Below are 25,626 nucleotides of genomic sequence, written 5' to 3' on the forward strand. Positions count from 1 at the left end.
CCCTCCAAGCCACTTGACCGACAACAATGTATATAATCAGTGTCTTTAGCAAGGACTGGAGTCTCTTTCTTCCAGGGAAACGTTTTCACTCTGCACATTGTGAATAGGCTCACCCCTTCAAGGCCCTTTGGCGGGGATTCGGGGTGTGCTTTGCTCAGGAACATGGTGGCCTTCCTGATGCTAACTGTCATGTCTTTGGCCTCTTCCATCCACGGAGTAGCCAGCAGTGAGAATGCACTCGGGCTGCTTCCTAGAGGTGGTCGTTGGCCTTAAGGTCACATGGGTGCTTTTAGGCTGAGCTTAAAGCCTGGGCCACGGGACTCAAGAACTGCCACCTTTATTTGCAAGCAGTTCACTGAGAGATGGACGTCAGGTGCTTCTGATGGCTGATGTGTCTGTGAGCAATGAAGAGTACAAGGGAAGAGTGCTGCAGTTTAGCTGCTTTGTAACTGGTGTGGCTAGTAACAGGCTTTGGTGGAAATATACTGGTGTGTGGTATATAGTTACTTTTGACTCTAAAATTGAAACTTGTAAAAGTCATAAACTGATTATACCTAAGAGTGAGGTGGAAGGAAGTAATTTGCTTGTATCTTTTTACTTTAAAATATTTGATATAGAATATAGGCCCATAACTTTAACCAGCTTTAGACACAGTTTTTGAGCCTGGCCATCGTGGACTTGTGGCATGAGGCACACTCGCTCGAATCTACTGTGATTCTGAAGTCGTCCTGCAAGGGACTTGGATTGAGACTTGGTGGAAATGAATGCTTTGATCTATGTAACTTACACAAATTACCCTATAAGCAAAGCATACAGAGATCATCAGGATGAGGGCTGCCTGGTGAGGGAAGCAACTGCCCCCCCCCCCCCCCCCCCCGTTTACTCACAGGAAATGCCTTAGGTGTTGCCAACATTCCCATACCTGTCCCAGGTGAGGTCAAGTTGTGGGAAGCCCCATGACAATGCTCACCATGTCTTCTTACCCCCGTCACATCACCCCGAAACTCAGGCATAATCACCTCATTAGGTGGCAGAGATGGCCTCGAGCGTGAGCTGTGTCCCCTGGATCTAACATCCAGGCTCTGAGAACTGTTTCTTACTGTGCTGCCGACACCATGGCATTAAGTCATGTGGGTGCTTTTAGGCTGAGCTTAAAGCTTGGGCTTGGCAGCGTGCGGAATTGAGTATCTAATAAAAGTGTCATTTTCTGGACTTGGTGATGTGTGATGCCTAGTACACCTGCAGTTACATCATGACCGTGTACTGCCAGGTACCTTTGTGGAAGAGGGGATGAGCCTGGGCCTCCCGTAATACGAAGAAGCCCATCGTGTTGCCTGATACTGATATACCACCAGGACTTTAGGTTTATACCCAAGTCTTGTGAACTACTGCTGCTGGCATGATGCCCTACTTATGCACGTCCTTGAGGTGCTCAAGAAATACTGGATTAATTGGGGCTGAAATTGTTAAAGGTCTAGGAAGTCATAGGTAGAACATTATCAGAGCTTAAGGTGACCATCACCATCATTTAAAACCCGTAGCCGGAGGGGAAGAGGATGTTGCATCTTGAGTACCTGCTTCACCTTAGCCAAAGTCTCCACTGTGAATTTCAGAGGATGTTGTAAACTAGGGGATGTTTCATGGAATGCCCTTTTACATATTTAATCTGAATTGCGAGCACCTCGTAGATAAAGGCTGTGTCTTAAACTTGTTTATGCTTCCACGTCCTCGTATTGCTGGTGTAAATGGCAAGGATGCCTCTGTGTGTTGAAACAAGCCCTAACCTGGGGGCCCGGAGGTGGGGGTTCTAGCTCTGCCTCAGCGGTGAACTGACAGCCTCGGTTGAGCTCGTGCCGGCTGCGTGCTTGGCACTTTGGGTTTTAGGGCTGGAACAGGATTCTGGTAAGTCCCTTCTCCCTGAGCTTCTACCTCTTCACCTGCCACACGAAGGGGAGAGCTGATCTCTCTGGTTTTTCCAACTCAAGAATTCTATGGTTCTAGGTTTCCCTTTCGATACAAAAATGCCACTTCCTCTAACATCTGTATTTTTACAGTTTAGACTGATTTTTCACATATACAACCCCTAATAAAAATAAAACAAGATAGGGTTTGAGTGCTAATTATATGCTAGGCACTGTTTTCTATGCTCACGCGGATGGCCCCTTTAACCATCTGCTCAGCCCTTAATCCCCTTTGGCGAGGGGCCACCCAGCACAGATCGAGCCTGTTGGGGCAGTGGGGCTACAGGGCTGGCTGGGCCCTGAGAGGTGGGCTGGCTCAGGGGAAGCGGGGGCAGGTGCTGGGGGTGGGGGCACAAGGGGTATTTCAGGTCAGAATAACACAGCGAGCAAAGGCGTAGGGCTGGGAATAATGAGCATGGTGGTTTATGCATGGTGAGGTGACCACACTGATAACTTTAAAAGGTATCTCTCGAGAGAGAGAGGCAGTGGGGTCAGATCGTGGAACAGAGTCCTGACGTGTGTTAGGAGACTGGGAGCCACATACTTTAACAGGGGTCTAAAGAAGGGGTCAGGTGAATTAGATAAAGCAGACCCTAGAGTCTAAGGCACTAAGATTTTAGCCTCTCTTCTGTTGAGACTGGAAGTGGCTCAGGATTACTGAATGGGAGCTGAATACCCCTTTTGTTCCCTCCCTGGCAAGCACGAGTAGAGATCTTATAATACTTTATTCTAGCCCCAGAAGTGACTTTCCTGGGGGCTGGTGGCAGGACTGACTGTCAGGCTGAGTGCCTTGGTGGCTGGGATGCTTTGTACCACCAGCACACTGAGGCTTTGCCTTGTTGCAGATAAAGACATCAGCATGGAGAGGCTGTCTCCCTTAGTCCTCATAGCAACCTCATGCAACAGGTATATTGTATTTCCGTTTTACAGGGAAGTTAAATAACTTCATGATATCCAATAATGAGTGTGAAAAAATAGTAATATTAGAGCATAGCTAGCCTCCCAAAAGGAAATGAAGTTTTGCCCATTCTGTGGATGAAGATTAAGTAAGATTATCTGGGAAAGCTATTTTTTTTTCTTTTTTTAAATTGAGACGTAATTCACCTACCATAAACTTCATCCCTTTAAAATGTACAAGTCAGTGGTTTTCCATATATTCACAAAGTTGTGTGGTCACCACCATATAATTCCAGAATGTTTCATCACCCCAAAAGAAATTCTATATCTATTAGCAGTCACTTCCTCTTTCTCCCTTTCTCTTTTCTTCCAAATCATTGGCCACCACTATCCTGACTTTCTATTTCTATGGATTTTCCTATTCTGGACACTTCATATAAATAGAGCCATACAATATGTGACCTTTTGTGTTTGGCTGCTTTCATTTAGCTTAATGTTTTCAAGGTTCATCCATATTGTAGCATGTATCAGTTCTTCATTCCTTTATGTTGCTGTATAATATTCCTTCATATGGCTATACCACATTTTGTTTATCCAATCATCAGTTGATGGACACTTGGGTTATTTCCCTCTCTGGCATGAATCATGATGCTATGGACATTCGTGTACAAGGTTTTGTATGGACATAGAAAAAAACTCTTGGATGTATCTTAGAAGGTATTTTGAATGAGTGTAAGCAGCATAAAGTACAAGAGATCTTCTTTTGATCATTCTTCCTTGATTGTCTCTAGTTCCCACTAGTGGCTAATCTGTTTCAAGATGACAAGGATTCTGTTCCTGCCACAACCCCATCTGGGAAAGGCTCATCTTCGAAGATCAACATTCGTTCTGCCAGACCCACCATGAAAGCCCCCAACAAGGAGCACAAGAAAACTGTCGGCCACCAGGTCAGCCCCAGGCCTAATGGCTGGAAGCCTTGGTATGCGTTTGTAAGACCAGCCTCTCTGTAGTGTGGGAGGAGGACTGCAGAATCAGAGGCCTACGGTGGCCTCAGCATCTGTAGCCACAGCCACCCAGCTAAATCCGTCTGTGTCCTTTGAAGAAGGAAACTTCATACTTTTGTCTAGAAGGGACTGCCAGAAGAGAGAGGAAAGGGGATGCCAATAGCCTGAAACAATAAATTTAATCCCTATAGTAGGACCACATTACAGGACTGCTGATATCTTGTAGGGAGGCAGGAGGGTCTAGAAGTCTTCAGGTTGGAGAGGAGGATTAAATAAGCCAAGGAGTAAAAAAAAATGAAACAACTTCTACTTATGAAGTCATTGTGGTCTTTTACATCCAAGAGAAGACGTGGTCTGCCAAGTGTCAGGACACCTCGGCACCTGATGTTAAGGTTCCAGGGCCTCGGGTTTAGGAATAACCAGCCTCCAGTACACGGTGATCCCCTCGCTCATATCTCATATCCGTAACATTGTGAGTGGCTTATTAGGGGGTGGTCTTTCCCCAATTGGTTTGAGGGAGTCCTTAGGCCAGAATATGGAAGGGACTTGGTTTTGATCATACAGCAAGGTGGATGTGTCACAGCTGGAGTTGGTGGGATTTTCTTTATGTTTATTATAGATCCACAAAATGTCAAAAATAAATAATCAAGTGCTGGCTTTTGTCTGTCCAGTTCCGTACCTCCCTGCACCTGCTCATGGAGACCCTGAATGCCACGACACCACACTATGTCCGCTGCATCAAGCCCAATGATGAGAAGCTCCCCTTCCAGTAAGTGCTGCCTTGGGCATTGGCTCCTCTCAGCTGGAGCCAGGCCAGTCAAGCTGATCCTCTTAATGCTTCCTTAGGGGTTCGGGTGGAACGGGGCAGGCACAGCCTTGAAGGGGTGGGGTCTGCAGTCTTCTGCATGACAACTTGTCAGGCTTACACCACGCAGCTGGTTTATGTGCTGAATACAGGCCAGAAAATGTTTACCAGATACCACCTGTCTGCTGTCCATGGGGATTCAAGAGAATGAGAAGGTGCAGTTCCCCTTTCCCAGGGAGCATTCAATGGTGTTGAGGAATGTGCACTCTTGAAGCATAGAGAACCACAGAGAAGGGTGTCATTAAATGCAAAAGTGAACATATCTCACAGCAAATGTTAAATTTGGAGACGGGAGTATCACTGGAGGTGGCTGGGAAAGTCTAATTGCATCAGAGAAACTATACGTTTAATGATATGTCGAGTGATAGGACATGCAGAACCGTCCTGTCTCTCAGATCCCCTTTATAGTTGAGCTTCCAGTGTTACTCACATTTGCTGACTCCACTTCTTGCTCTCTTTCCCCTCACTCCTTAGCCTGTTCTGATCCAATTTCTGCCTCTATCACTACCTTGAAACTTCCTTCCAAATCTATCCACACTCACATGGTTGACCTCATCCACTTCCATGTAGCAGTGACACCCAATTATCTTTGCCCATCTCTGGTTTCTGCTGAATGCCAGGCCAGAATTTCTGAATGCCTGCTTACAGCTTCATTCAACATGTCTGAAGCCAGACTCCTCGTCCCCCCCACCCCCACCCCAATGGTTCCTCTTTATTTGATCTCTGTTTTAGTAAATGGCATAACTATTTCCTGACAACTCACCCACCCACCCAACCTGATCTTCCATACAAGAAACCTGAGAAGGACTTTAGACCAGCACTGTCCAATAAAACTATGTGGTGATAGAAATGTTTTATAATCTGGGTTGTCCAGTATGGTAGCTACTAGTCACATGTGGCTGTTGAGCACTTGAAATGTGGCTATCGCATATGAGGAATTTATTTAATTTTAAATTTTATTTTAATTAAGTTAAATAACCGCAGGTAGTTGTAAATAACCATACTGGGCAGCATAACCCTTGATTCTTCCTTCTTCATTACTTCTCAGATCATTGTCCATGTCCATGGAGTCTACTTGAAAATTGCTTGCATTGGTCTCCCTTCTCTGCTTTTTACTACCATTTCGTTTCAGACTCTCTTCATTTCTTGCCTGTAATACTGCCCTAAGCCTTTAATATGGCCTCCCACTTACTTCTGCAGCCTCTTCTTCCATTACTCTGGACCTTCACATGCTATTCCCTCTGACCAGAATGCCCTGACCCCTTCACCATCTGTCTTAGTTTGCTAATGCTGCAGAATGCAAAACACCAGAGATGGACTGGCTTTTATAAAAAGGGGGTTTATTTGGCTATACAGTTACAGTCTTAAGGCCATAAAGTGTCCAAGGTAACACATCAGTAATCAGGTACCTTCACTGGAGGATGGCAAATGGCGTCCGGAAAACCTCTGTTAGCTGGGAAGGCACGTGGCTGGCGTCTGCTCCAAAGTTCTGGTTTCAAAATGGCTTTCTCCCAGGACATTCCTCTCTAGCAAGCTTGCTCTTCTTCAAAAGGTCACTCACAGCTGCACTCCGTTCAGTCTCTGAGTCAGCATGTTTTATATGGCTCCACTGATCAAGGCCCACCCTGAATGGGTGGGGTCACACCTCCATAGGAGTATCTCACCGAAGTCACCACCCACAGCTGGGTGGGGCACATTCCAAGCAAATCTAACCAGCACCAAAACCTCTGTCCCACAAGACCACAAAGATAATGGCATTTGGGGGACACAATACATTCAAACCGGCACATTCCACCCCCTGGACCCCAAAATGACATTATCTTTCCAAATACAAAATACATTCATTTCATCACAATATCACAAAAACTTAAACCATTTCACTAACAAAAGTTAAGTACAAAATCCCATCAAAATCAAATATAGGCGTGGTCAGTCCTAAGGCATACTTTTCCTTTAGCTTTGGATCTGTGGACTTAGAACAAGTTATATGCTTCCAATATACAAAGGAGGGACATTCATAGGATAAACATTCCCATTGCCATAAGGGGAAAGAGTAAGGAAAACAGGGTTAACAGGACCAAAACAGTTCCTAAAACCTGCAGGACAAACTCCATTAGATTTCCAAGTCTGAGAGTCATTTACAGAATAACGTTGCATCCTTGGGGCTTGAGAGAGCAGGAGTCTAACCCTTCCTAAGGGCCTTTTCGGCAGCCCTTTCCTCTCCAAATGCTTGGGTGAGTGCTCCATCATATCCACACATTGGGGAGACCACCTTCTCAGCCCCACCCTCCTCAAACATCAGGGCTGCTCCTGGATTCCCTTCCATCTCCGGGGCACACACTCAACCCCTTCAGAACAGTGTGGTGGCAGCCAGGCTCTCCCCAGTTCCCTGGGAATGTGCTCCACCCTCTTTGGGACCTTGGGTGGCAAAACTCTTCCAGAGCATCGAGCTGGAATGCCCACCCTCAATCTCCGGGGCAAACTCACCCTTTCCATGCGTGCGGGCTGCTCCACTCTCCCAGCCCAAGGCCTCTTGACTCCAGACCTCAACCTCCATGGCTCTGTCTTTGAAGAAATTTTTCCTTCAATTTGTTTCTTGTCTGTCTTCTCCAATCCAGACTGGCAACGGCTCTGTCTGTAAAGATCTCGCAAAAATTCTGTTGGCTTTGCATGAAGCATACAGGGGTCAAAGCCATCAGACAATAGGACTTTCCACAAATCCTTTCTGCTTAACTCCTTTTTCAATCTTGGATTGTACTGAAATGGCGGCGGGGTTCCATGTTTGGTTATATCCTCACACTGGGCTGTAGCTTCTGGGATTCCAAGCCATCAGCTTCTGGTTTCTTTGAACCCAAGAATTCAGTTCTAAGTTTATCTCTCTCCACTCGCATTTTACTATAAGCTGCAAGGAGAAGCCAGGGTATATCCTCCACAGGTAGTCTGGAGATCTCCTCAGCTAAGTATTCCAGGTTATTGCTTCCAGATTCTTCCTTCCATCTGACACCAGGACTCAATTTTGCCAAATTCTCTGCCACTTTAAAACAAGGATCGCCTTTTTTCCAGTTTACAACAACACATTCATCATTTCTGCTCAGGGCCTCATCAGAAGTATCTTTAGAGTACATATTTCCATAAATAGTCTCTTTAAAGCAGTTTTGGCCTTTTCTATCAAGCTCCTCACAACTCTTCCAGAAACTCCCCCTTATCCATTTAAAAAGCCGTTCCAACATGTTTGGTGTTTGCAAACTCAGCAGCAAAAGCACCCCACTTCTCTGGTACCAAAATCTGTTCTAGTTTGCTAATGCTGCAGAATGCAAAACACCAGAGATGGACTGGCTTTTATAAAAAGGGGGTTTATTTGGCTATACAGTTACAGTCTTAAGGCCATAAAGTGTCCAAGGTAACACATCAGTAATCAGGTACCTTCACTGGAGGATGGCAAATGGCGTCCGGAAAACCTCTGTTAGCTGGGAAGGCACGTGGCTGGCGTCTGCTCCAAAGTTCTGGTTTCAAAATGGCTTTCTCCCAGGACATTCCTCTCTAGCAAGCTTGCTCTTCTTCAAAAGGTCACTCACAGCTGCACTCCGTTCAGTCTCTGAGTCAGCATGTTTTATATGGCTCCACTGATCAAGGCCCACCCTGAATGGGTGGGGTCACACCTCCATAGGAGTATCTCACCGAAGTCACCACCCACAGCTGGGTGGGGCACATTCCAAGCAAATCTAACCAGCACCAAAACCTCTGTCCCACAAGACCACAAAGATAATGGCATTTGGGGGACACAATACATTCAAACCGGCACACCATCTAACTCAAGAATTGGTTGCTCCCTCTGCATGCTCCTCTCACCTCACGCACATCTCTGTTTTAGCACGTCAGACTTTCTTATACTTGATTTCTCATCTGTCTCCCCTCCTTGACTCTGAGCTTCTTTTTTTGTCTTTGTGTTCTCAGTCCTACCTCAGGCTTTAAATACAGTGCATGGTGTATGGGAGATCACAGTACCTGCTTATTGAATGAATGAACTGACAGACCCAATGGACAGATGGGTAGATTTTTCAGTTCAATGGATAAAGCAAGTGGATGGCTGCACAGGCACACAGACTAGACCAATGGGTGAATGGATATGAATGGCTTGGCAAGTGGTGTACATCACTGGTGGGGAGATGGGGTTTATAAGCAACCCCAAGGGTACTTAGGAGAGGTGCATTTTCGTATTTTTAAAGCATGTTCTTGTCTTTCTGATTCCTTCCCGATTCCTGGTCCTAGCGTGATTTCTTTCAGTGAAATAATTCATTTTGGCAACTCTCTCAGGCTGAATATCTGAGCTGCCTTCTGCAGTTTCCATCATTTAGTAAACTTGACTTCCATTCAGAGGGGCCTTGTACTGGAGAGTTTAGGAAGACAATATTGAGTCAGCCTTCTTTGAACCTTGCTAATTGTTCATGCTTTCCCTTCCTCCAAGTTTCTGAGACATGCTTAGGAATTCCACCCATGTGGCATCTGTTTACTGGCTGAATCCAGAAGAAAAGAAGCTGTTAGAAGAGCAGTATGCGTGAAAGATGTAAATTATGTGTGAAGGGCAGAAGGCAGCACGCCAGGCCCATGAGAGGAGAGAGCAGGGCTGGGTACCTCCTCTGCCCCAGCCAGCTGTGACCTTCAGCAGTTCCTTCCTCAGGGCCCAGCACCTGCCATGCAGCCGAAACTCTGCGGGGCCTCCCCTCAAATGAGAGGAGAAAGTGGGGATTTGCAGAGGGCCTTTCTAATCCTAATATCCCAATTTTTCAAGAAGCCTGCTTTTCCTTCAGGACCAAAATTGCTCCTTATCTTCCTCCCAATAAAGAGGGAAAGGGGGAGAATACTGAACAAAGTCAGAAAACCTAGATTCTAGTCCAGGCTCTGCTACCAATTGATTGATGGATCACAAGCGAGGCTTTTATTCTCTGTATGTCATTTCTTCACTGTTAATTGTGATTAGAAATAATTATTCTGATGAAAGAATCCAAGAAGATAATGAACGGGCATAAGTTGTGAAATGCATAAAAATTTATGATTAAAGTATTAACATTCTAGAAAGAAATTGCTTTATCCCTCTCCTCATCCCACACCCCAGGGTTTCTTATACCCATACTCTCAGCTCCATTGACATTTTCGGCTGGATACTTCCTTGTTGTGGGTATCTGTGCATCACTGATGTCTATTCATTCGACGCCAGTAGTAGCATCCCCTCACTGTGACAGCTAAAAAATGTCTTCGAACATTGCCAAATGTTCTCTGGGTGGGGTGTGGGAGGTGGGGGATGGGGAGTGTAAAATCATGCCCTGGTTGAAAATCACTGTCCTCTACTAAATGCTTTGATGTCATCTCATGTAGAAAAGCCCTTTTCCATCTGTTTCTTCTTTTATCAAGAAGCATGTATCATACCTACTCACTAGGCACTGGGCTAGGACAGGTAGGGTAACAAGACATGTCTCATCCTTAAGGGTGTCACAAGTCACTGGCAATGACGTGGCAGGAGTGGCTGTCAGTGGCCCTGTGAGAGTGCTGTGGGAGCAGGGAGGCAAGAGTGTGTTTGAGTGTCCCCGGAGGAAGGGGCCCCGGGGAGAGTGCAATAACCTGGGATCCAACAAGGAGGACCTGGCCACGTTCCTTGAACACCAACTCACCACTCTCAGAAGTGGACAATCCCAAGCGTCTCAAGGTCCTAGAGTACAACTGTGAGATGCTTGCAGAACCCGAAGAAGTAGGTAAGGAGCGTGAAGTCTGTGGAAAAATCAATTACATGCTGTGGGACTGTGGAGGTGGAGCCGAGTTCTAACACCATAGGATTCTCACTTTGCACCTGGCAAGCTCCTGGCTCTGCTGAGCCAGCACATTTTATTGGGAGGGGAAAATGTAAACCTGGATTTCAGCAGTGTTGATCCTAAATACCTTTAGTGATTTTTCAGTTCAGAGTTAAGTGTTGATTGTCCTCATTATGGTCCTCCAAAATTTAGTAGGCAGAAGGGCTGATTTTTCGTTCTTGGTCCCCTTGTAAGGAATGCAGGGAAACAGATTGAGAGATGTAGTTGAAAGAGAATTTTCTTTACTATTGGGAAGATGAGATTCAAAGACCAAAGGCTGACTGGCTTTGTGTGCCCCCCCCCGGGGGGGTGGGTATGCAAACAGAGAAAAATAAGGCAATAACTTCTGTTTGTAGAGGGGCTTTTAGTTTTTCTAATGGCATTCCTCTCTCTTGCATCACTTGATCTTTACAACAAACTGGTGATAAACAGTTGGCAGGTATTCTCAGCTCCCATATAGCAAAGGAAGAAAATGAGGCAGATTGTCTTGCCCAAGGTGACACTGGCCAGACCAAATTTTCTCCACCTTAATCTTGCTCTTTTCCCCAGACCATGGGGGAAAATGGTGGTATCATCTCAGGAAGAAAGAGTATGTGTGAGAAAGGCAAGAGATTGTGTTGAAACAAGGAGGAATTTTAAAGCTAAGTTCAAAAATAATTTGCCAAATGCCTTCCATGGGCCCAGCAGTAGGCTTGGTGTGGTGGCTCCAAGAGAAGATTTTTGCACCCCCTGCTCTCAGAACTTACACCATGCTGCATGGGGTGGGGATTTACACTCAGCAAGCCATTAGACCATGAGACAGGCTAGAACGGAGCTGGAATGACCAATGGCCACACGACATGGTGTATAGGGGTACCTGAGTGGGGAGAGAGCAAGTGGGCTGGGGAAGAGTAATAGTCCTTTAGAGCTGGGGAGGGGTTTTCAGGGAGCATCTGCTTGTGTTCCACTGAGGAACAGGAAGAGGTCCTGGAGGAGGCACCCACGTAAGATTAGGGGAGGTAGATGCTTGCTGTGTTGCTGCCCGCCCCCACCGTGTGCAGGGAGTTGAATTTGACCTTGTAGCTGGGCTGAGCAGAAGGAAGAAGCAGATGGTAACCCTGAAAAACACAGCTGCTGCTTTGGGTGCAGCGTGCCTTGGGGGAGAGGCCCTCACTCCACTGAGCAGCTTTTCCAAAGCACAAGTGTGTCCTCTTTGTATTCATAACTCAGGTCTCAACTTACCTCTTTAGAGGGAGAGGAGCAGAGCCTGTGTCCCAAGACCTCCTTAGGATCCCTCCAGGTCACAAGCAGCCTTTATGTCCCAAGAAGTTTCCTTAGCTTGGTTGTGTGGGTCCACAAGTCCTTGTCACTCCATATGATTAAGTGTGAAAGGATCAGCACACAGTAGGGTCTCAGTCATGTGTTTCCTTTTGTCTGGTTAGACCCTCTGGTTAGGGAGCTTTTACTCTAATTAAAAAGAAGAAATTAACTCCTCTGATGTTCAGGAGTGTGTGGAATGAAGCACTCAGGTGTTCTGAGGCTGCCGTCATGTGGGGCTGGGGATCCCGGAGGAGCTGGGTGTTGAAAGAAGGTGGGATTTGGGCAGGCAGAGGGAAGGTGTGAGCACAGGCCTAGAGAAGAACGTGGGGTCTCCGTGGGCACCAAAATCCAGGCAGACATGGAATGTAGAGTATGGCTGCAGAGTTAAAGTGGGGCAGCTTGCAGTCTTCAGTCACATGGGAAATGCCCACTGCTTCTCCACTATCAATTACTCCCCGAGCCCAGGCAATCCTAGGGATGGGCTGGCACCATCTGCCTCAGTGGGTTTCTAAGTCCCTAGCCTATGTGGCACCTGGCATCAGAGAGCATCATATGACGGGTTTTGAGGGGTCGTGTACAGAGATGGGAAGATAGAGGAGTCTTTGGGGGAGAGATGTGAATCCGAGGGAGGCAGACCCCAGGCCAGATCTGCCTGCAGAGTTCCAGAATCCTGGGTGGCCTGGCTGCTTGGAAGACAGCACTGGGTTGTCAGACAGAATGACAGACAAGCATGGCAAGAGATTGCCCACTGGGTTGTTGAATCTCCTGGAGCTAATGAAGGCTCCATCTTCATTTATCCAGAAGGGCAATAAAGCTTGTGCAGAAGCCAATGTTAGTCTTCAGGATCCATAGCTAAGAGTGAGCCTGGTGGGTCCTTATCCCTGCCCTTCTACTTCCCTGAGTGGAACGAGGGAAAGATGTGTGGACCTTGACCATAATTGAGCTTCAGAACGGTCAGAAGGAAAGGGAGCATCTGTTCTTCATCCCTTCTCACAGCAGTAATCCTAAAAGATTATAAATATTGATTAATTCCAGTTCAGCCTAGTTCTTTCTCATTGAAGTCTCCCCGATTACCCTAGCCATCCATGGTGTTTTTCCCTTCTGGTTTCTTTTGGCACCTTTTCCAAGTTTATTCCATACTGCCTTGTGGTATACTTCTTGTATACAGTTTCATCTCTTCTGCAAGCATGGGTATTCTTAGAAAGCATGGACCTTGTCTGACTTTTTGTTCTATAGTCTCGTATTCATATATGTATTTGAATAAATGCTGGGTTTCATTGCTAGGCTTAACACTGTGGGGCACGTGAGTGGTTGAAGATGTAGCTCATATATCTTCAGACGTGAAGATGAAGTTCTTCATCTGTAAATGACCAGCCATCCTGATAATAGCTAACAATATTTTTGCCCTTATCTTGTGCCAGGCACTGTTCTGCTTTCATGGGTCACTACATTTAATCTTCACACTAATCTTTTAAAATGGGTGTTATCATCTGCATTTTGTAGATAAGGATACTGAGATCCAAAGAGGCTAAGGTATTTGCCCCAAATGATGCACACAGCTGGTAAGTGATCATGTCACAGTTCAAACCTGGTGTGCCTGGCCCAGAAACTCATCCCTTTTAATCACGGAAATGCTTGTGCTAAGTGTGTATATTTTCAACACTGAATGTCTGTAGATGTCCATGTAGATGGAGATAATCAGGGATAGCTCTTGAGAGGAGGCAGAAGTGAGTATTGGAGAGTAGACAGAATACAGGGAGGCAGAGTAAAGGCAAGAATCTTGTGCACAAAAGCCTCAAACACAGAACTGAAGATGCTGAAATGGCTCTCCTGCCCACCAGCAATGCCTTTTAGTCTGTGCTTAACCCTAGACCTGCTTAACCTTGAGCTTGTGATGATCTGGGTAACTCAGTAGCAGTAAGTACTTCGTATGCTGCAGGAAGAGATGTTTCTTATTTGCCGACATGGCATCTCCTCACTCGTCTTGTTCTTTTGCAGTTTTGATCCAAAGAGAGCAGTGCAGCAGCTCAGAGCCTGTGGCGTGTTGGAGACAATTCGTATCAGCGCGGCCGGCTACCCCTCCAGGTAACGTGCCCACCAGACATGCCTCCCTGGGAACCCTCTTAGGTGCTGTTAGCCAGAAACAGATCCTCCAAAAAAGTCCCTGACCACTAAGGCCCTAAGTAAATTTATGGTGGAAATAAGAACTTCAGTTTGGCCTGAAATGTATGGGAGTCAATGAATATCCTCTTGGGCAGCTTCGTGAATTTCATATTTGCCTAGATGATGAGCTAGCTGGAGTTGCAGAGAGAATTCCTCCTTTTCTCAACTCCTACCTTGCCCCTTTACCTTTTAATATTGAATTAAATAAATCTATGGTGGAAAACACAATTTCTTTGAGTTAAAAAAAAAAAAAAAACAGAAAAAGCTATCATGGTCTGATTTACATTGTGGTTAAGCCAAAAAACAAAAAAAAAACCTCCAGAATGTTTTGAGTCTGTGCCAAGACTGTGGCCCTCTGGACCCTTGCCTCAGATAGGTGAGGGGTATATTATGGTCCCACTGGCTCTGGTGCAGTCATCCTGCTAGCCAGGTAAGGCAGGCCAAGCATCTTCTGCCGTTATTTGGAGCTGAGTAATGTAGCAGTTCAGAGCCCGGGGTGTTTCCCACAGGGAGCTTCTGTCCTGAGAAGTCCTGCCTGTATCAGGAGGCAGATGGAGCCAGCAGGGAGAATATAGTACAGGCCTTCCCTCCTCCCTGCCATCTCTCCACCTGGCACTTTCCTACTGCAGTTGGGGGATCATTTCATATGCAGTGTTTAATTGCCCATAAACAACTTAACCACAAACATTTCCCAAATGTTAGGCCTGGGAAGGAAGTTGCTGATGGAATTAGGAATTTGCATTTGACCTGAAAAATACTAGGGCTGTCGGTAATCTGCAGCATCCAGGCAGCTTTTCAAAGCACAGCAGGTTCAATCATTGTTCAGGAAGATCAGCACCAGCTAGGGTTGAAGGCTATTATTCTTTTCTTATTTGCTACTTGGGAGAAAAGACAGAGAGTGTCCTGGGGCCTCTTCTCATTTTTTGACCTTAGGGTCTGAACACAGATAGCTAACAACTCTGCCGTAAATAGGATGGACTAAGCTTGTCCTCTGCAGATGAAAGCTTTGCGTCTGTTTTCCCTGTCTGTGCTGGTGTCCAGCACTGGCCTTTTGGTTGGGAGAATGGGGCTCAGGCAATGGGCACAGCAGTTGAGTTTTGAATTCACACCACTGGGGTCACACTGATTTGATGACCTTTCAGTGCCTGCCACAAGAACAGGGTTCAGATCAGGTACAGTTCCGTTCAACGTAAGAACTAGAAGAGGACCTTAGGGAGCTGCTGAGCCACTAGTTTTCAAATTGTGTTCCATGCCAGACTCCACCCCTGCTCCTGACTCTTCTTTCTGCTAGGATCCCATGAGAGGTGTCACCTACCAAAAAGTTTTCGACTGTGTAAAAATGGAACAGAAGAAGGTTTTGCAAGCCACCATGTTTAATACAGTGTTTCTCACTGAATTAGTATGGTTTTGGTATATACATTGCATTAGTAGTAGGTCAGGAAATCAATTTAATGGGTTGTGAACAAATTGTTTTTTAATGAAATTACTTAGGATGGAAAATACAAGAGGTCATTCTCTGATAGAAAGGTACCATGTCATGAACTGTATTTGTTTTGCTTTATAGGTATGATTGTGTCAACCATGTAAAATGCGCTTTTATAAATTATACCCAGAGAGGGAAGTGGCTGCCAAAGGTCACCAGCTCGTTGGTGGTCGAGTTGCGACTAGGACCACATTGTCCCCTGTCCCTTGCTGTGCTGCTGCCAGGCATCTTAGAGTTCTTCTCAGTGATACTTTGCCATCCACGCAAAGGTTTATTAGAGGAATAGGGATGTGAGGTGGTGTCCTGTGAGCCTCCTGGGGGGTCCTGTGAGCTACCAGTCCTGAGACCCGGGTATAGAACTGCTCCCTGTTCCCTCCAGCTTGTAAATAAGAGTCCACACTGCAGAACAGTGGCCTGGGCTAGAGCCAAAAGAAGCCGGGTGGTCGAGTGCTTGAGCTTCGATCTCTGGCTTATTGAAGTCTCTGCTCCCACACTTCTTGGCTGGGTGACCTCAAGCAAGTAAATTAATCTCTGAGCCTGAGTTTCCTTACCATTTAGTACAATGATAATGCTTCACAGACTGTGGTAAGGGATGAGATAATGCATCTGCAGTTCTCAGCACAGTGCCAGGCACTTTAGTGTTAATAAAATATTAATAAATATTAATATTTTAAAATACTAATGAGTATGAACAGATATTCACATATAAGCAAGAAGCTGCATCCCTATAGGTGTGATTATCTGGTTAGGACATGTCTATACCATAAATTTCTAGCTTGGTTTTTGTGAAACCCCAGATGTGTCTGGTCACCTCAAAAGAACATTCTGAAGTTCCCAAACCCTTTAAGCAGTTGAAAAGGTCAATGTAAGATGTATATTAGTCTTTGAAATCAAACAGAAGCTAAGATGTCACTGTGAAAAAGCTCACAATTGCAGATCTTTGCAGCTGTGGCTGCTGGACAGTGCAGAGGAGGTCTCCAGGCGAGCGGAGAACCCCCAGGCGCCCATTGTTGAATATAATTTAGTTGATGCCAATGGTGCGCTTGTCAAGCTGAGAAGTGTGAACATTGGGACCATGACAAGTCAGAGAAGGAGAAACAAAGAAAATGTGTGTGACAATGACATACTCTAAGGCTGGGGGAATCTTAGGGACCCATCTCAGTATACAAGGAGACACCTACTTTACTGAGAGCTTTCCAAGAGGTGGAATTGTTTAATAGGAAGAGGTGACTCGCAGAGAGCATGAATCTCCTCTCTCGGAAAACCCCAAGGGAAGGCTGTAAGTCCATAGGTCTCACATGGTTAGCTGCAGCCCTTGCGTCACTCGGAGGTTGGTACACATCTCCTCTGTTACCTCTGATTCACCAGTGGAGCTTGCTCTCAGCTCCACTGCATGAAATCAGTGACGGTGTCACTTCTGCTGGTTTTGCTACTGCACCACAAGATTGTTTTAGCAGTAGAAGAGGAAAGAAAGATAGGAGAGGGTTCAAAACTTCTGTGGTTTCTCATGAGCTTTATGTAGAATGAGAAAGTTATCTTGCCCTCCTTCTCTCCAGTTTTCTTCCTGCTCCATGTCTCGTCCTGTATTGAGCATCTAGCCTCATGCCAGGTACTGCGAGGCAACTAGAGGTGGAAGTCATGGTCTTGGCTCACCAGGAGCTCACGGTTTAAGAGGAGAGAAGTTATTCAAGCTTGGAACAGTTAGAGAATGGCATATAGCCAGAGGCAAGATTGTAGTACAAGTGTGGTAGAAGCAGTGGCTTGACAGAGGAGGTGAGACTGGGGCTGGCCTTGAAGGGTGAGCAGGGTTTGGATTGATGGGGATGCGGCAGGAGGGTACTGCCAGCCAGGGGGTGGCGTGTTGTCCGGCTAGCTGAGTGAAGGTGACTTCTCGTCCTGGCCAGTGATCAGGAAAGAGCTTCTGAGCTCTGCCCACTCAGCAACCTGTGCCTGCTGCTTGTTCCTCCAGTCTTCGATGCTGGGAGGCCAGGTGTGCTTTTTGCCGCATCCCCACGACCTCTTCCTTGACAGTTAAGCGAATGTGTTCCCAAGTCTTGAGGTTCCTGTGGAGAGTGGCTTCTCCAACTGCTCATTCCACCTGGCTGGAATTAGACTTGCCAGCAGAGTCAAGGTGCCCACAGACTCACCGGCCTCTTTCCGGACAGCTGATGGATGTCTTTTCCTGCCTTCCTTATTGTTTCAGACTTCTTTCCAGCAGACAATTACAAGTGTGTCTATACCATTTATTTTTGTCACTATAGGGTTGTCGAAAGTGGAGAGAAGGGAGGAAAGACTTATATTTTTGGTATCATAGAAAATGCCTTTTAATGCTTGATTTAGATGTGTGGACTTGGATCCAGAACGGTGCTTTCCATATCTTCCATATATTTCTCTTCTTAGCAGATTTTGCTAAAACGTTAAAGAGAGGATTCCTTCCTCAAACTACCATTTGAAATGTTAACTTTTGGAAAGAGGCACCGTGTTTGGTGGCACTTTTGTTAGAATTGAGTTGGAGTTGAATCATCTGTGCTGTTTCATTGAGGTCCTTTCAGCCTCTCCATGATGCCAAGTCAGAGCACCTTGGGTGACTTGTTTAGAAGATTGATGGGGGAAGGAGGTGGGCGACTGTGGGGCAAAGCTCCCAAATCAATTGTATTCTTCCTGGCATCACTCCCAACCACAGTAGCCATTTGGAACAACCGAACTGGTGTAGAAAATTGCTGCCTACCTGCTCAATCTACCTAGTGACATGTTAGTTATAAAGGAAAATGCAAAATAAATGTAACCTCAGAGTGTATAGTTGAATAGTCCTCCTGACTTTGGGGGGCTTCACGGGACTGGGGTTACCTGAGTGGGACCTGGGCAGATTGGGGGTCCTCACCTCCTTGGCTGCTGAGACTCCACACAGCAGAGTGATTCACCTGTGTTAGCTTGTCAAGTAACTGCACAACCTTGCACTGCTGTCTCCAAAGCCATCAGTGGCAGACTTCAATGGACTCTGTTGATGAGGGGAATTATAATTTATACCGTTTCCCAAGTCTCCTAATTAAGTGGCTAGAGGACAAATATCACTTATGCCAAGGAAGGAAAAAGCAAAGGAAGAGAAAAACACATAGTCCAGGATTGCAGGGATGTGTGATGAAATATTCCATAGGGCTGTTCCCCAAGAGCCCAAGCCAAGGGCAGCCCTGTTCAGCTGGGGATTTGGGGTTGATTGCCTGCATCCAGCCTGACAATGCCCTGGGGCAACTCTTCCCTTGTTCCAAAATTGATACATGCCCAATGCTCCTGAAGTCCAGGGAGCCACAGAGGACGAATCCGGGCCTGCAGGACAGCAGTCACTTTTTGCTGCCTCCTTACCCCACCCTCAGGCTGCTATACCTGTCTATTTTTATCCTCCCTAAGAAATATGGCTCTTGTGAATCTGATTTAAAATGAAAATGTCATTCAATTTGAAATTCTCGGCAGTGGTTAAGAAATGTGTTCATTAAGATGTCCATAAAGCAAGCACTTTGATAAATGCACTGTCCAGGAGGAGAAGCGTGACCCCCCGTCCCCGGCTTCCAGCTTCCCCCTTGGCTCATCTTGTGCCTGGGCAGTCATCTGTCTCCTCTTTGGGGGTTCAGAGCAGCTTTGTGTCTTGTGGGAATTGTCAAAGAAATACAGCTTAACCAAAACAGTGTTTGTGTGGGGTTATTTGAATGCACAATGTTTGTTTTTTTTTTAAAAAAAATCCCTCATAAATCCTCAGTTCTCCTTCACTTCATCTCATTTACTTCACTTCAGAGAAACCAAGTGGTGCTTTCTGAAAAGATTCCCGCTCCTTCCCCAGCCTCTCTCCCACTGACCCCGAATGGAATAAATATCAGGATTGTGATTAGACGGAGTCTTTCCTATGCAATCATGATTGAATTTAAACACACATAGTTAATTGCCTTGCTATTTTAAAAATTCTGCAGAGAAAGAATAACGGTAAACTTATTTTGGGATGAAATTATTTTCTATTTGAAGATAGGTCTGGCTCCTCTCGCCTGAGCTCCGTCCTCATTTCTTTGGACTAGAGTCTGACCCAGCGGTTCTCACAGTGGCCTGCATGTCATAGCCATGTGGAACCCTTTAACTGTCTCAGACCCTGCCTCAGAGCTTTTAAATCAGAATCTGACACTGAGCCCTGAACATCTGCATTTTGACAAGGTTTCCCTGATGATTTTTAAATGAACCCTTCCTTAACATCATTTTTCTGGAGGCAAGTGTTGGCCACTGGGTAAGCCATAACACATGGTCGTATCCAAGCAGTTTAGGGCTGATTAGGTGTCCTCTGTCCTCGCTTTGTGTCTCAGCCCCAGCTCAGAGCCATTGGGAGGAGCTGTTTCTATTCCTCTGCAGCAAAGCTTAGCAACCTTCAGGCTTGGGGCCAGCTCTGGGGCTGAGACGTTGTCCCCTTGGGAGGCCCAAGACCTAGTAGAGGATAAAGGGGAAGGCGAGCACAGGGTGCTGGTGGTGATATGAAGCTGGAGTGAGAATCCCAGGCTTTTCACCAGGTGCCCTCCATGAGTATCAGCTGAGATGATGCTGCTATATCCCGTGTTTATGTATTCCTTTATGAAGGCCACCCATGAGCTTCATCTCATTTGTTCATCACGTTGTCTCTCTTTTTTATTGACATGTAATCCACAAACAGAAACTCACTCTTTTAAAGTATACAGTTCATTGGTTTTAGGGTATTTGCAAAGTTGTACAACCATCACCACATACTAATTCCAGAATGTTTTCATCACCCCAAAGAGAAACCCCATACCCATTAGCAGCCACTCCTCACACCCCACCTTCTTCTAGCCCCTGCAACCACTAACCTACTTTTTGTCTCTATGGCTTTGCTGATTCTAGATGTTTCACAGTAATGGAATCATAAAATATGTGCCTTTTTTGTCAGGCTTCTTTCACTTAGCATAAAGTTTTCAAAATTCATCCATGGTGTAGTATATATTAGAACCTCACTTTTCTATGCCTAAATAGTATTTCATTGTATGGCTATACCACATTTTGTTCATACACTTGTCAGTGCATGGGCATTGGTGTTGTTTCCCCTTTTTGGCTATTATGAATCTTACTGTGTTGATCATTGGTGTACAAGTTTCTGTGTGAATGTATATTCTCTTTTCTCTTGGGTGGGTTGGAATGGCTGGGTCATAGGTACTTCAGGGTTTGACTCTCTGGAAACTGCCAAACTGTTTTCCACAGCAGCTGTACCATTGTCCATTCTTACCAGCAATGTATGAGGTTCCAATTTCTACACATTCTTACCAACACTTGTCTGTCTTTTTTATTATAGCCATCCTGGTGAGGGTTTCCCTTTCCTGTGAGGGTTTATTTATAAGAGGACAGAAGTCCACGGGAAGGGGAATCTACATTTGCTCTGGGTCCGTTGATGAAAGACGTTTTTACGGTCCTTATGCTCAAGCCCCACCATGGGCGGGTGCCCTCGCATCCCCGCTCTCACTGTTGCAAAATGAAGATATTCTTCTCATGGAGGCTTTGCCTTTCCTCCCCCATCAGTTTCATACCCTTGCCTTGGCTCAAGGTGTTCGAGGAAGCATCTGGGAGAAAAGGGGCTTGGACGGGAAGAGAGGAGAGCACCTTAGATCTTTAGGAAGCCTTGTGCTTTCAAGACTGTCCATGTGAGTGAACTCACGCTTTTCCTCCCTGAGTTATTGATTGCTCCGCAGCAGGAGATTTTTACATTGGAAGCATTTGAAGTTGTTAGCCCAGCTAAATGCTGCTTTAATAATTTCTGTAGGGAAATTGCAAACTCATAGGGAGAAATAAGACAACTGAATATATGAATAACTGTAATGAAGCTTGTGGAGTGTGCCCTGAGAAGGTGCTGAGCTGTTTTCAAGGGAAAGACCACGCTTGCCTGGGCAGATTGACGAAGAGTGCATGACCAGAGTCAGGTTCTGATGAGTAGGAATGGGGAATAATGAGACTGAAGACTTCTTGAAGCCATTTTTTAATGCATTATTCCATTTGATTCTTGCCCAAATTCATCTTACCTATGGGAAAGTATCAGTAGAGAGAATTTTTATACTTAAAACTTAGGGACTAGAGCAGAAACAACCTGGGAAAAAATTCAGTAACATTTGCATGTATTAAAAACAAAATGTTCGTCTGATTTGCAGCTTATCAACTCTAGCACTCTATTCTCCAGGCCTCCAGTATGAATCATTCAACTATTGGGTTTTCTTGACATTTATTGTACATGATTGAAATAATTAAAGCAGCATTTAGCTGGGCAAATAACCCTATTATGTTTCCATCTTCAAAGCCTCTTGTCACTGATAGCATTTGAGTCAGTGGGTTTGGTTCACAGTCACTCCACAGTGGTGGGGGTAAGCAGTAAGTGAAGGGGAAAAGGCAAAAGGAACCCTTGCCCAGCCCAGAAAATAGAAGGCTTGAGGCCTCTAAGTACCCTTTGCCCTGAAGAGAATCCACATGGATCTTGAGTCTGTGTTACGAGGCCCTGTAAAGACTTGGTGAGTTCTGAGCAGAGTAGAAGCTGTCATTCCACTTCTGTCACTGCATTTGTGACAGAACCAATTAAAAAGGTAGGGGGCATAGAGACGTAAAGTAGATTAGTTGGTTGCCAGGAGCTGGGAAGAAGGAAAAATGGAGAGTGATTGGTTAATGGTATAGGGTTTCTTTTTAGGGTGATGAAAATGTTCTGGAATTAGATAGTGGCGATGGTTGCACAATTCTTTAGTATACTAAAAACCATTGAATTGTACACTTTTAAAAAGTGAATTTTATGATATGTGAATTATATCTCAAGAAAGCTGTTATTTATAGAAAAGAAAAAAGTTAAGGAGCACTCTCTAGCCAGCCATTTTTCACAGAGAAAATAAGAGGGGGGAAAAGGTTTTATTTGTACGTCTGTCCATCCCTTCCCTGATACCCATAGCCGTGTTCATCTTCCACTAAACCAATGTAAGTGTTGAAGAAGGAGTAACAAGGAAGGGGAAAGGCAAGGAGCTTAGTCTCTGTTCCTTCTTATCCCAGAGAGCCGAGAAGAATAACCTGGGGGGCAAAGGCCTCCCTGAACCGGGAGGCCCACTGTGTTAAGATTGTGGGGTACAAGGATGGGATCCCTGAAAAAGCCCACTTCCCAAGGACAGTGTCTGTCCCATGTGTCCACAATATATTGCTATTCCCACAATACTTATTTCTTTGGATAAAATCTCTAAAGGACCCCCTTTAAAGGTGATTGTGCTCCAGGAAGAGAGATCCAATCTGTTCACTCTCCATTAATACCTTAGAATGAATTGTTTTATCTGAGTAGCTGGACAGTCAGGCATCAAGGCCACAGGTGTTGGGAAACAGTAGATACACTGTCTCCAGGCAGCACCTTGGTCATTTCCAAATGAGCGATACCAACAGCCTGTGATCCTGGAGACAGGTGTGCAAAGCCTCTCCTGATGCCCCCAGAGGAGCAAGTTGGGGCTAGATCACCGAGGAGAGTCCTCTGCATTTAGACACCCACACCAGGAACACAGATTCTGTGGGGCTGGGCTGCCGTATGAAAGATGTGGGCACTTTTTATTACCTTCAGAGGAATTTAGATGGAAAATTCAGTCTCTTTCAAGTAAGGGCTGTGCTAAATCCCAGTCACTATACGAGTGTCAGCATCCCCTAAAAACTGAGATAATCAGGAGTGTTGGGGGTGTGAGAACATGTGTGCTTGAATTGAGACAGCTTTAAAAAGAAAGGGGCAGACACTGCCTAGACAAGAGTGAATTTGCTTATAGAAAAAGCTACACTTGTCTAGGTAGAGATGCCCTCAGAGGCTGACAGATAAACTTAAAGCCCTCTTAGAGTCCCTTCTAAAATAAAACAAGTTACTTGTATAGGTGGTGAAATAATTATAAGTGCTCTTTAATTTCTTCATGTGCATTTCCTGATGTTTTTTGCAGTAGACATGCATTACTCTAATCAGAAAAAAACATAAGCAAAATCTACTTTGGGGAGAAAAATGATTGCTTGCAAACGATCCTGAAAGGTGAATGTGTTATCTCTGGAGAGATTAAGATGTGGCCACTTTTTATTTCCTAATATATACTTTTCTGAATTAAAAAAATGTTTACAATAAGAAAAGCAATATTTGAAAGCAAAGCTTTATTCCAGGTAAGCTACCCTTCTTCTTCAGAGAGGAATGCAGCTCGTGCTTGCGGCAGAAATCACTGCGAGCAGTACAGCGTCTGCTTGCTCCTCCAGGAGTGGCCTCCCAAAGCAGCCTTTCGTCAGTCCTCCATGTGTCTCCACCACACGCTGAAATTCTGCAAGGGCATTTGAAGGAGGCTCTGAGAACAGCTTGGTGCCAGAAGCACTGGCCCCGTGGGGCGCTGTCCGAGGCCTCCCATGTCCTTCACGTGGCCGAGAAGCAGGACGTGCTTCCTGACGTGCCTCCGCTTCCCCTCCAGGTGGGCCTACCATGACTTCTTCAACCGGTACCGGGTGCTCGTCCAGAAGAGAGAGCTCGCCAACACTGACAAGAAGGCCATCTGCAAGTCTGTCCTGGAGAACCTCATCAAGGTGAGCTGGTGAGCTGCTGGGCAGCCCTGGGCTCCATGAACGGCTTGACCGGAGTGCCCCAAGAGCAAGCGGGTGTGGGGCCGGAGGGGAGGGTAACTGTGTTTTTTTGTTGACCAAATCTTTTTCATCCTTCTATTCAAACAGTTTCAGAGCTATTAATCCATTTTCCCACCTAGTGACTGTAAAAAAGAAAGGCTCCCTCACCTGCCTTTTTTGCATCTCAATACATAGAAGATGAAAGTATTTGTACGGCCCACTGGAGCTCATGTTGAGGCTGCTCCTGGCTACAAGCAGCTGGCCGGGGATCTCTAGCCACTACAAAGTCGAGGGGCTCCTTAGCTCGGCATACCTGCCACCTTGGGGGCCCTCGTCTGGGTCCACATACACGCCTGGGAATCAGCAGACGGGGCAGCAGGTGCACGTGGTCTGTCTTTACTCATTGCATAACCTGCCTCGGGCCCTCACCCAGAACATTGTTTTAAATAAGGCAAGCAAATTCATATTTTAGTTGAAACAACCTGAAATCATACTTGATGGCTGAGACCAGAGAACTATAAAAGCAGAACCGTCAGGGAGTTTTTGTGAGGGACAAAACTTTAAATGTTTCAATAGTTCCCAGAGTATTGAGGGATTACAGCAGAATATAATATTTAATGCTGTCAATAAAGGGTTCAATTAGATTTTAAAAAATCTGTCCTTTAAGAAAATGATAGAATTAAGTCAATTTTAATTTTTCAAGTATTTTCTTGGGGAATTCTATTCATGTGGAATTGCCAAATGATCAGGATTTGACGTGATGTTTTATTTTGTAATATGAGTCATCTGAGCATCATTTTAACTGCTCTAGTTTGTAGCTATACACAGTGTCGAATCTTGGGCAAATGTTGACATAGCTTTAAAGTTGACTTTTTAGAAGGGGGAGTCCCGATACTGGCCTTCCTTGCCCCTTTTCTCTTACATAGAGAGTGCAGGTTGGCAGTCCAGTTAATTGGGGGTTGCCAGACAAGAACAAGGAGGAGACTCAGCGATGCTCTAGGTAGCAGTTGTGTCCCCAGCTCGGCCACAGCAGCCTGGTTCCCCAGTGTGTGGAAGGGGATCCCTGTTAACCAGGGAGGGCTTATTTCTTGAAGAATGGTGACCCAGCGTCACCAGAGCCGTGTCATTTCTCATTTGCTTGCATGAAATATATTCTATTTGTGTGTGTCTGTGTGTGTTTTCCTGAGACCTTGACTCAATACTTCCTTTCTTATTGTGGTTCGTCCCAGTGAACAAAATTAGATTGAAGCTTATTTACAAAGAGTTCTCAGCTACCCACGCGCTAACACCCAAGTGTTCTACCCCAGGCTTGTCCCTGAGCACGCTGCTGGGTCATCTTTCTTTACCCACAAGGTTGAGTTTGGAAAAGAGCAACTCATTTTTACTTAAATAGATGCAATTAAGATAGTAATTATGTATCAAAAATTCTCAAGCCGAATAAAATTAATTTGGAGGATTATTTATAATCTGAAATTATGCATACAACTGT

At 45.5% G+C, this 25,626-nt stretch overlaps 1 protein-coding gene across 3 annotated transcripts in view; it reads left to right on the forward strand.

The window, feature by feature from the left end:
* The window catches only part of MYO5B (myosin VB), a 413,295-nt gene that overhangs the window by 305,827 nt on the left and 81,842 nt on the right, over positions 1-25,626 (forward strand). For all 3 annotated transcript variants that reach the window (XM_037805481.1, XM_037805482.1, XM_037805483.1), the window contains 4 exons: positions 3,650-3,805; positions 4,534-4,631; positions 13,868-13,954; positions 23,990-24,101. In XM_037805481.1, coding sequence (XP_037661409.1) covers positions 3,650-3,805; positions 4,534-4,631; positions 13,868-13,954; positions 23,990-24,101 — 453 coding nt within the window. The remainder of the gene's footprint in view (positions 1-3,649; positions 3,806-4,533; positions 4,632-13,867; positions 13,955-23,989; positions 24,102-25,626) is intronic.

The sequence above is a fragment of the Choloepus didactylus genome, chromosome 16 (genome assembly GCF_015220235.1).
Source record: "Choloepus didactylus isolate mChoDid1 chromosome 16, mChoDid1.pri, whole genome shotgun sequence".
Taxonomy (NCBI): Eukaryota; Metazoa; Chordata; class Mammalia; order Pilosa; family Megalonychidae; genus Choloepus; species Choloepus didactylus.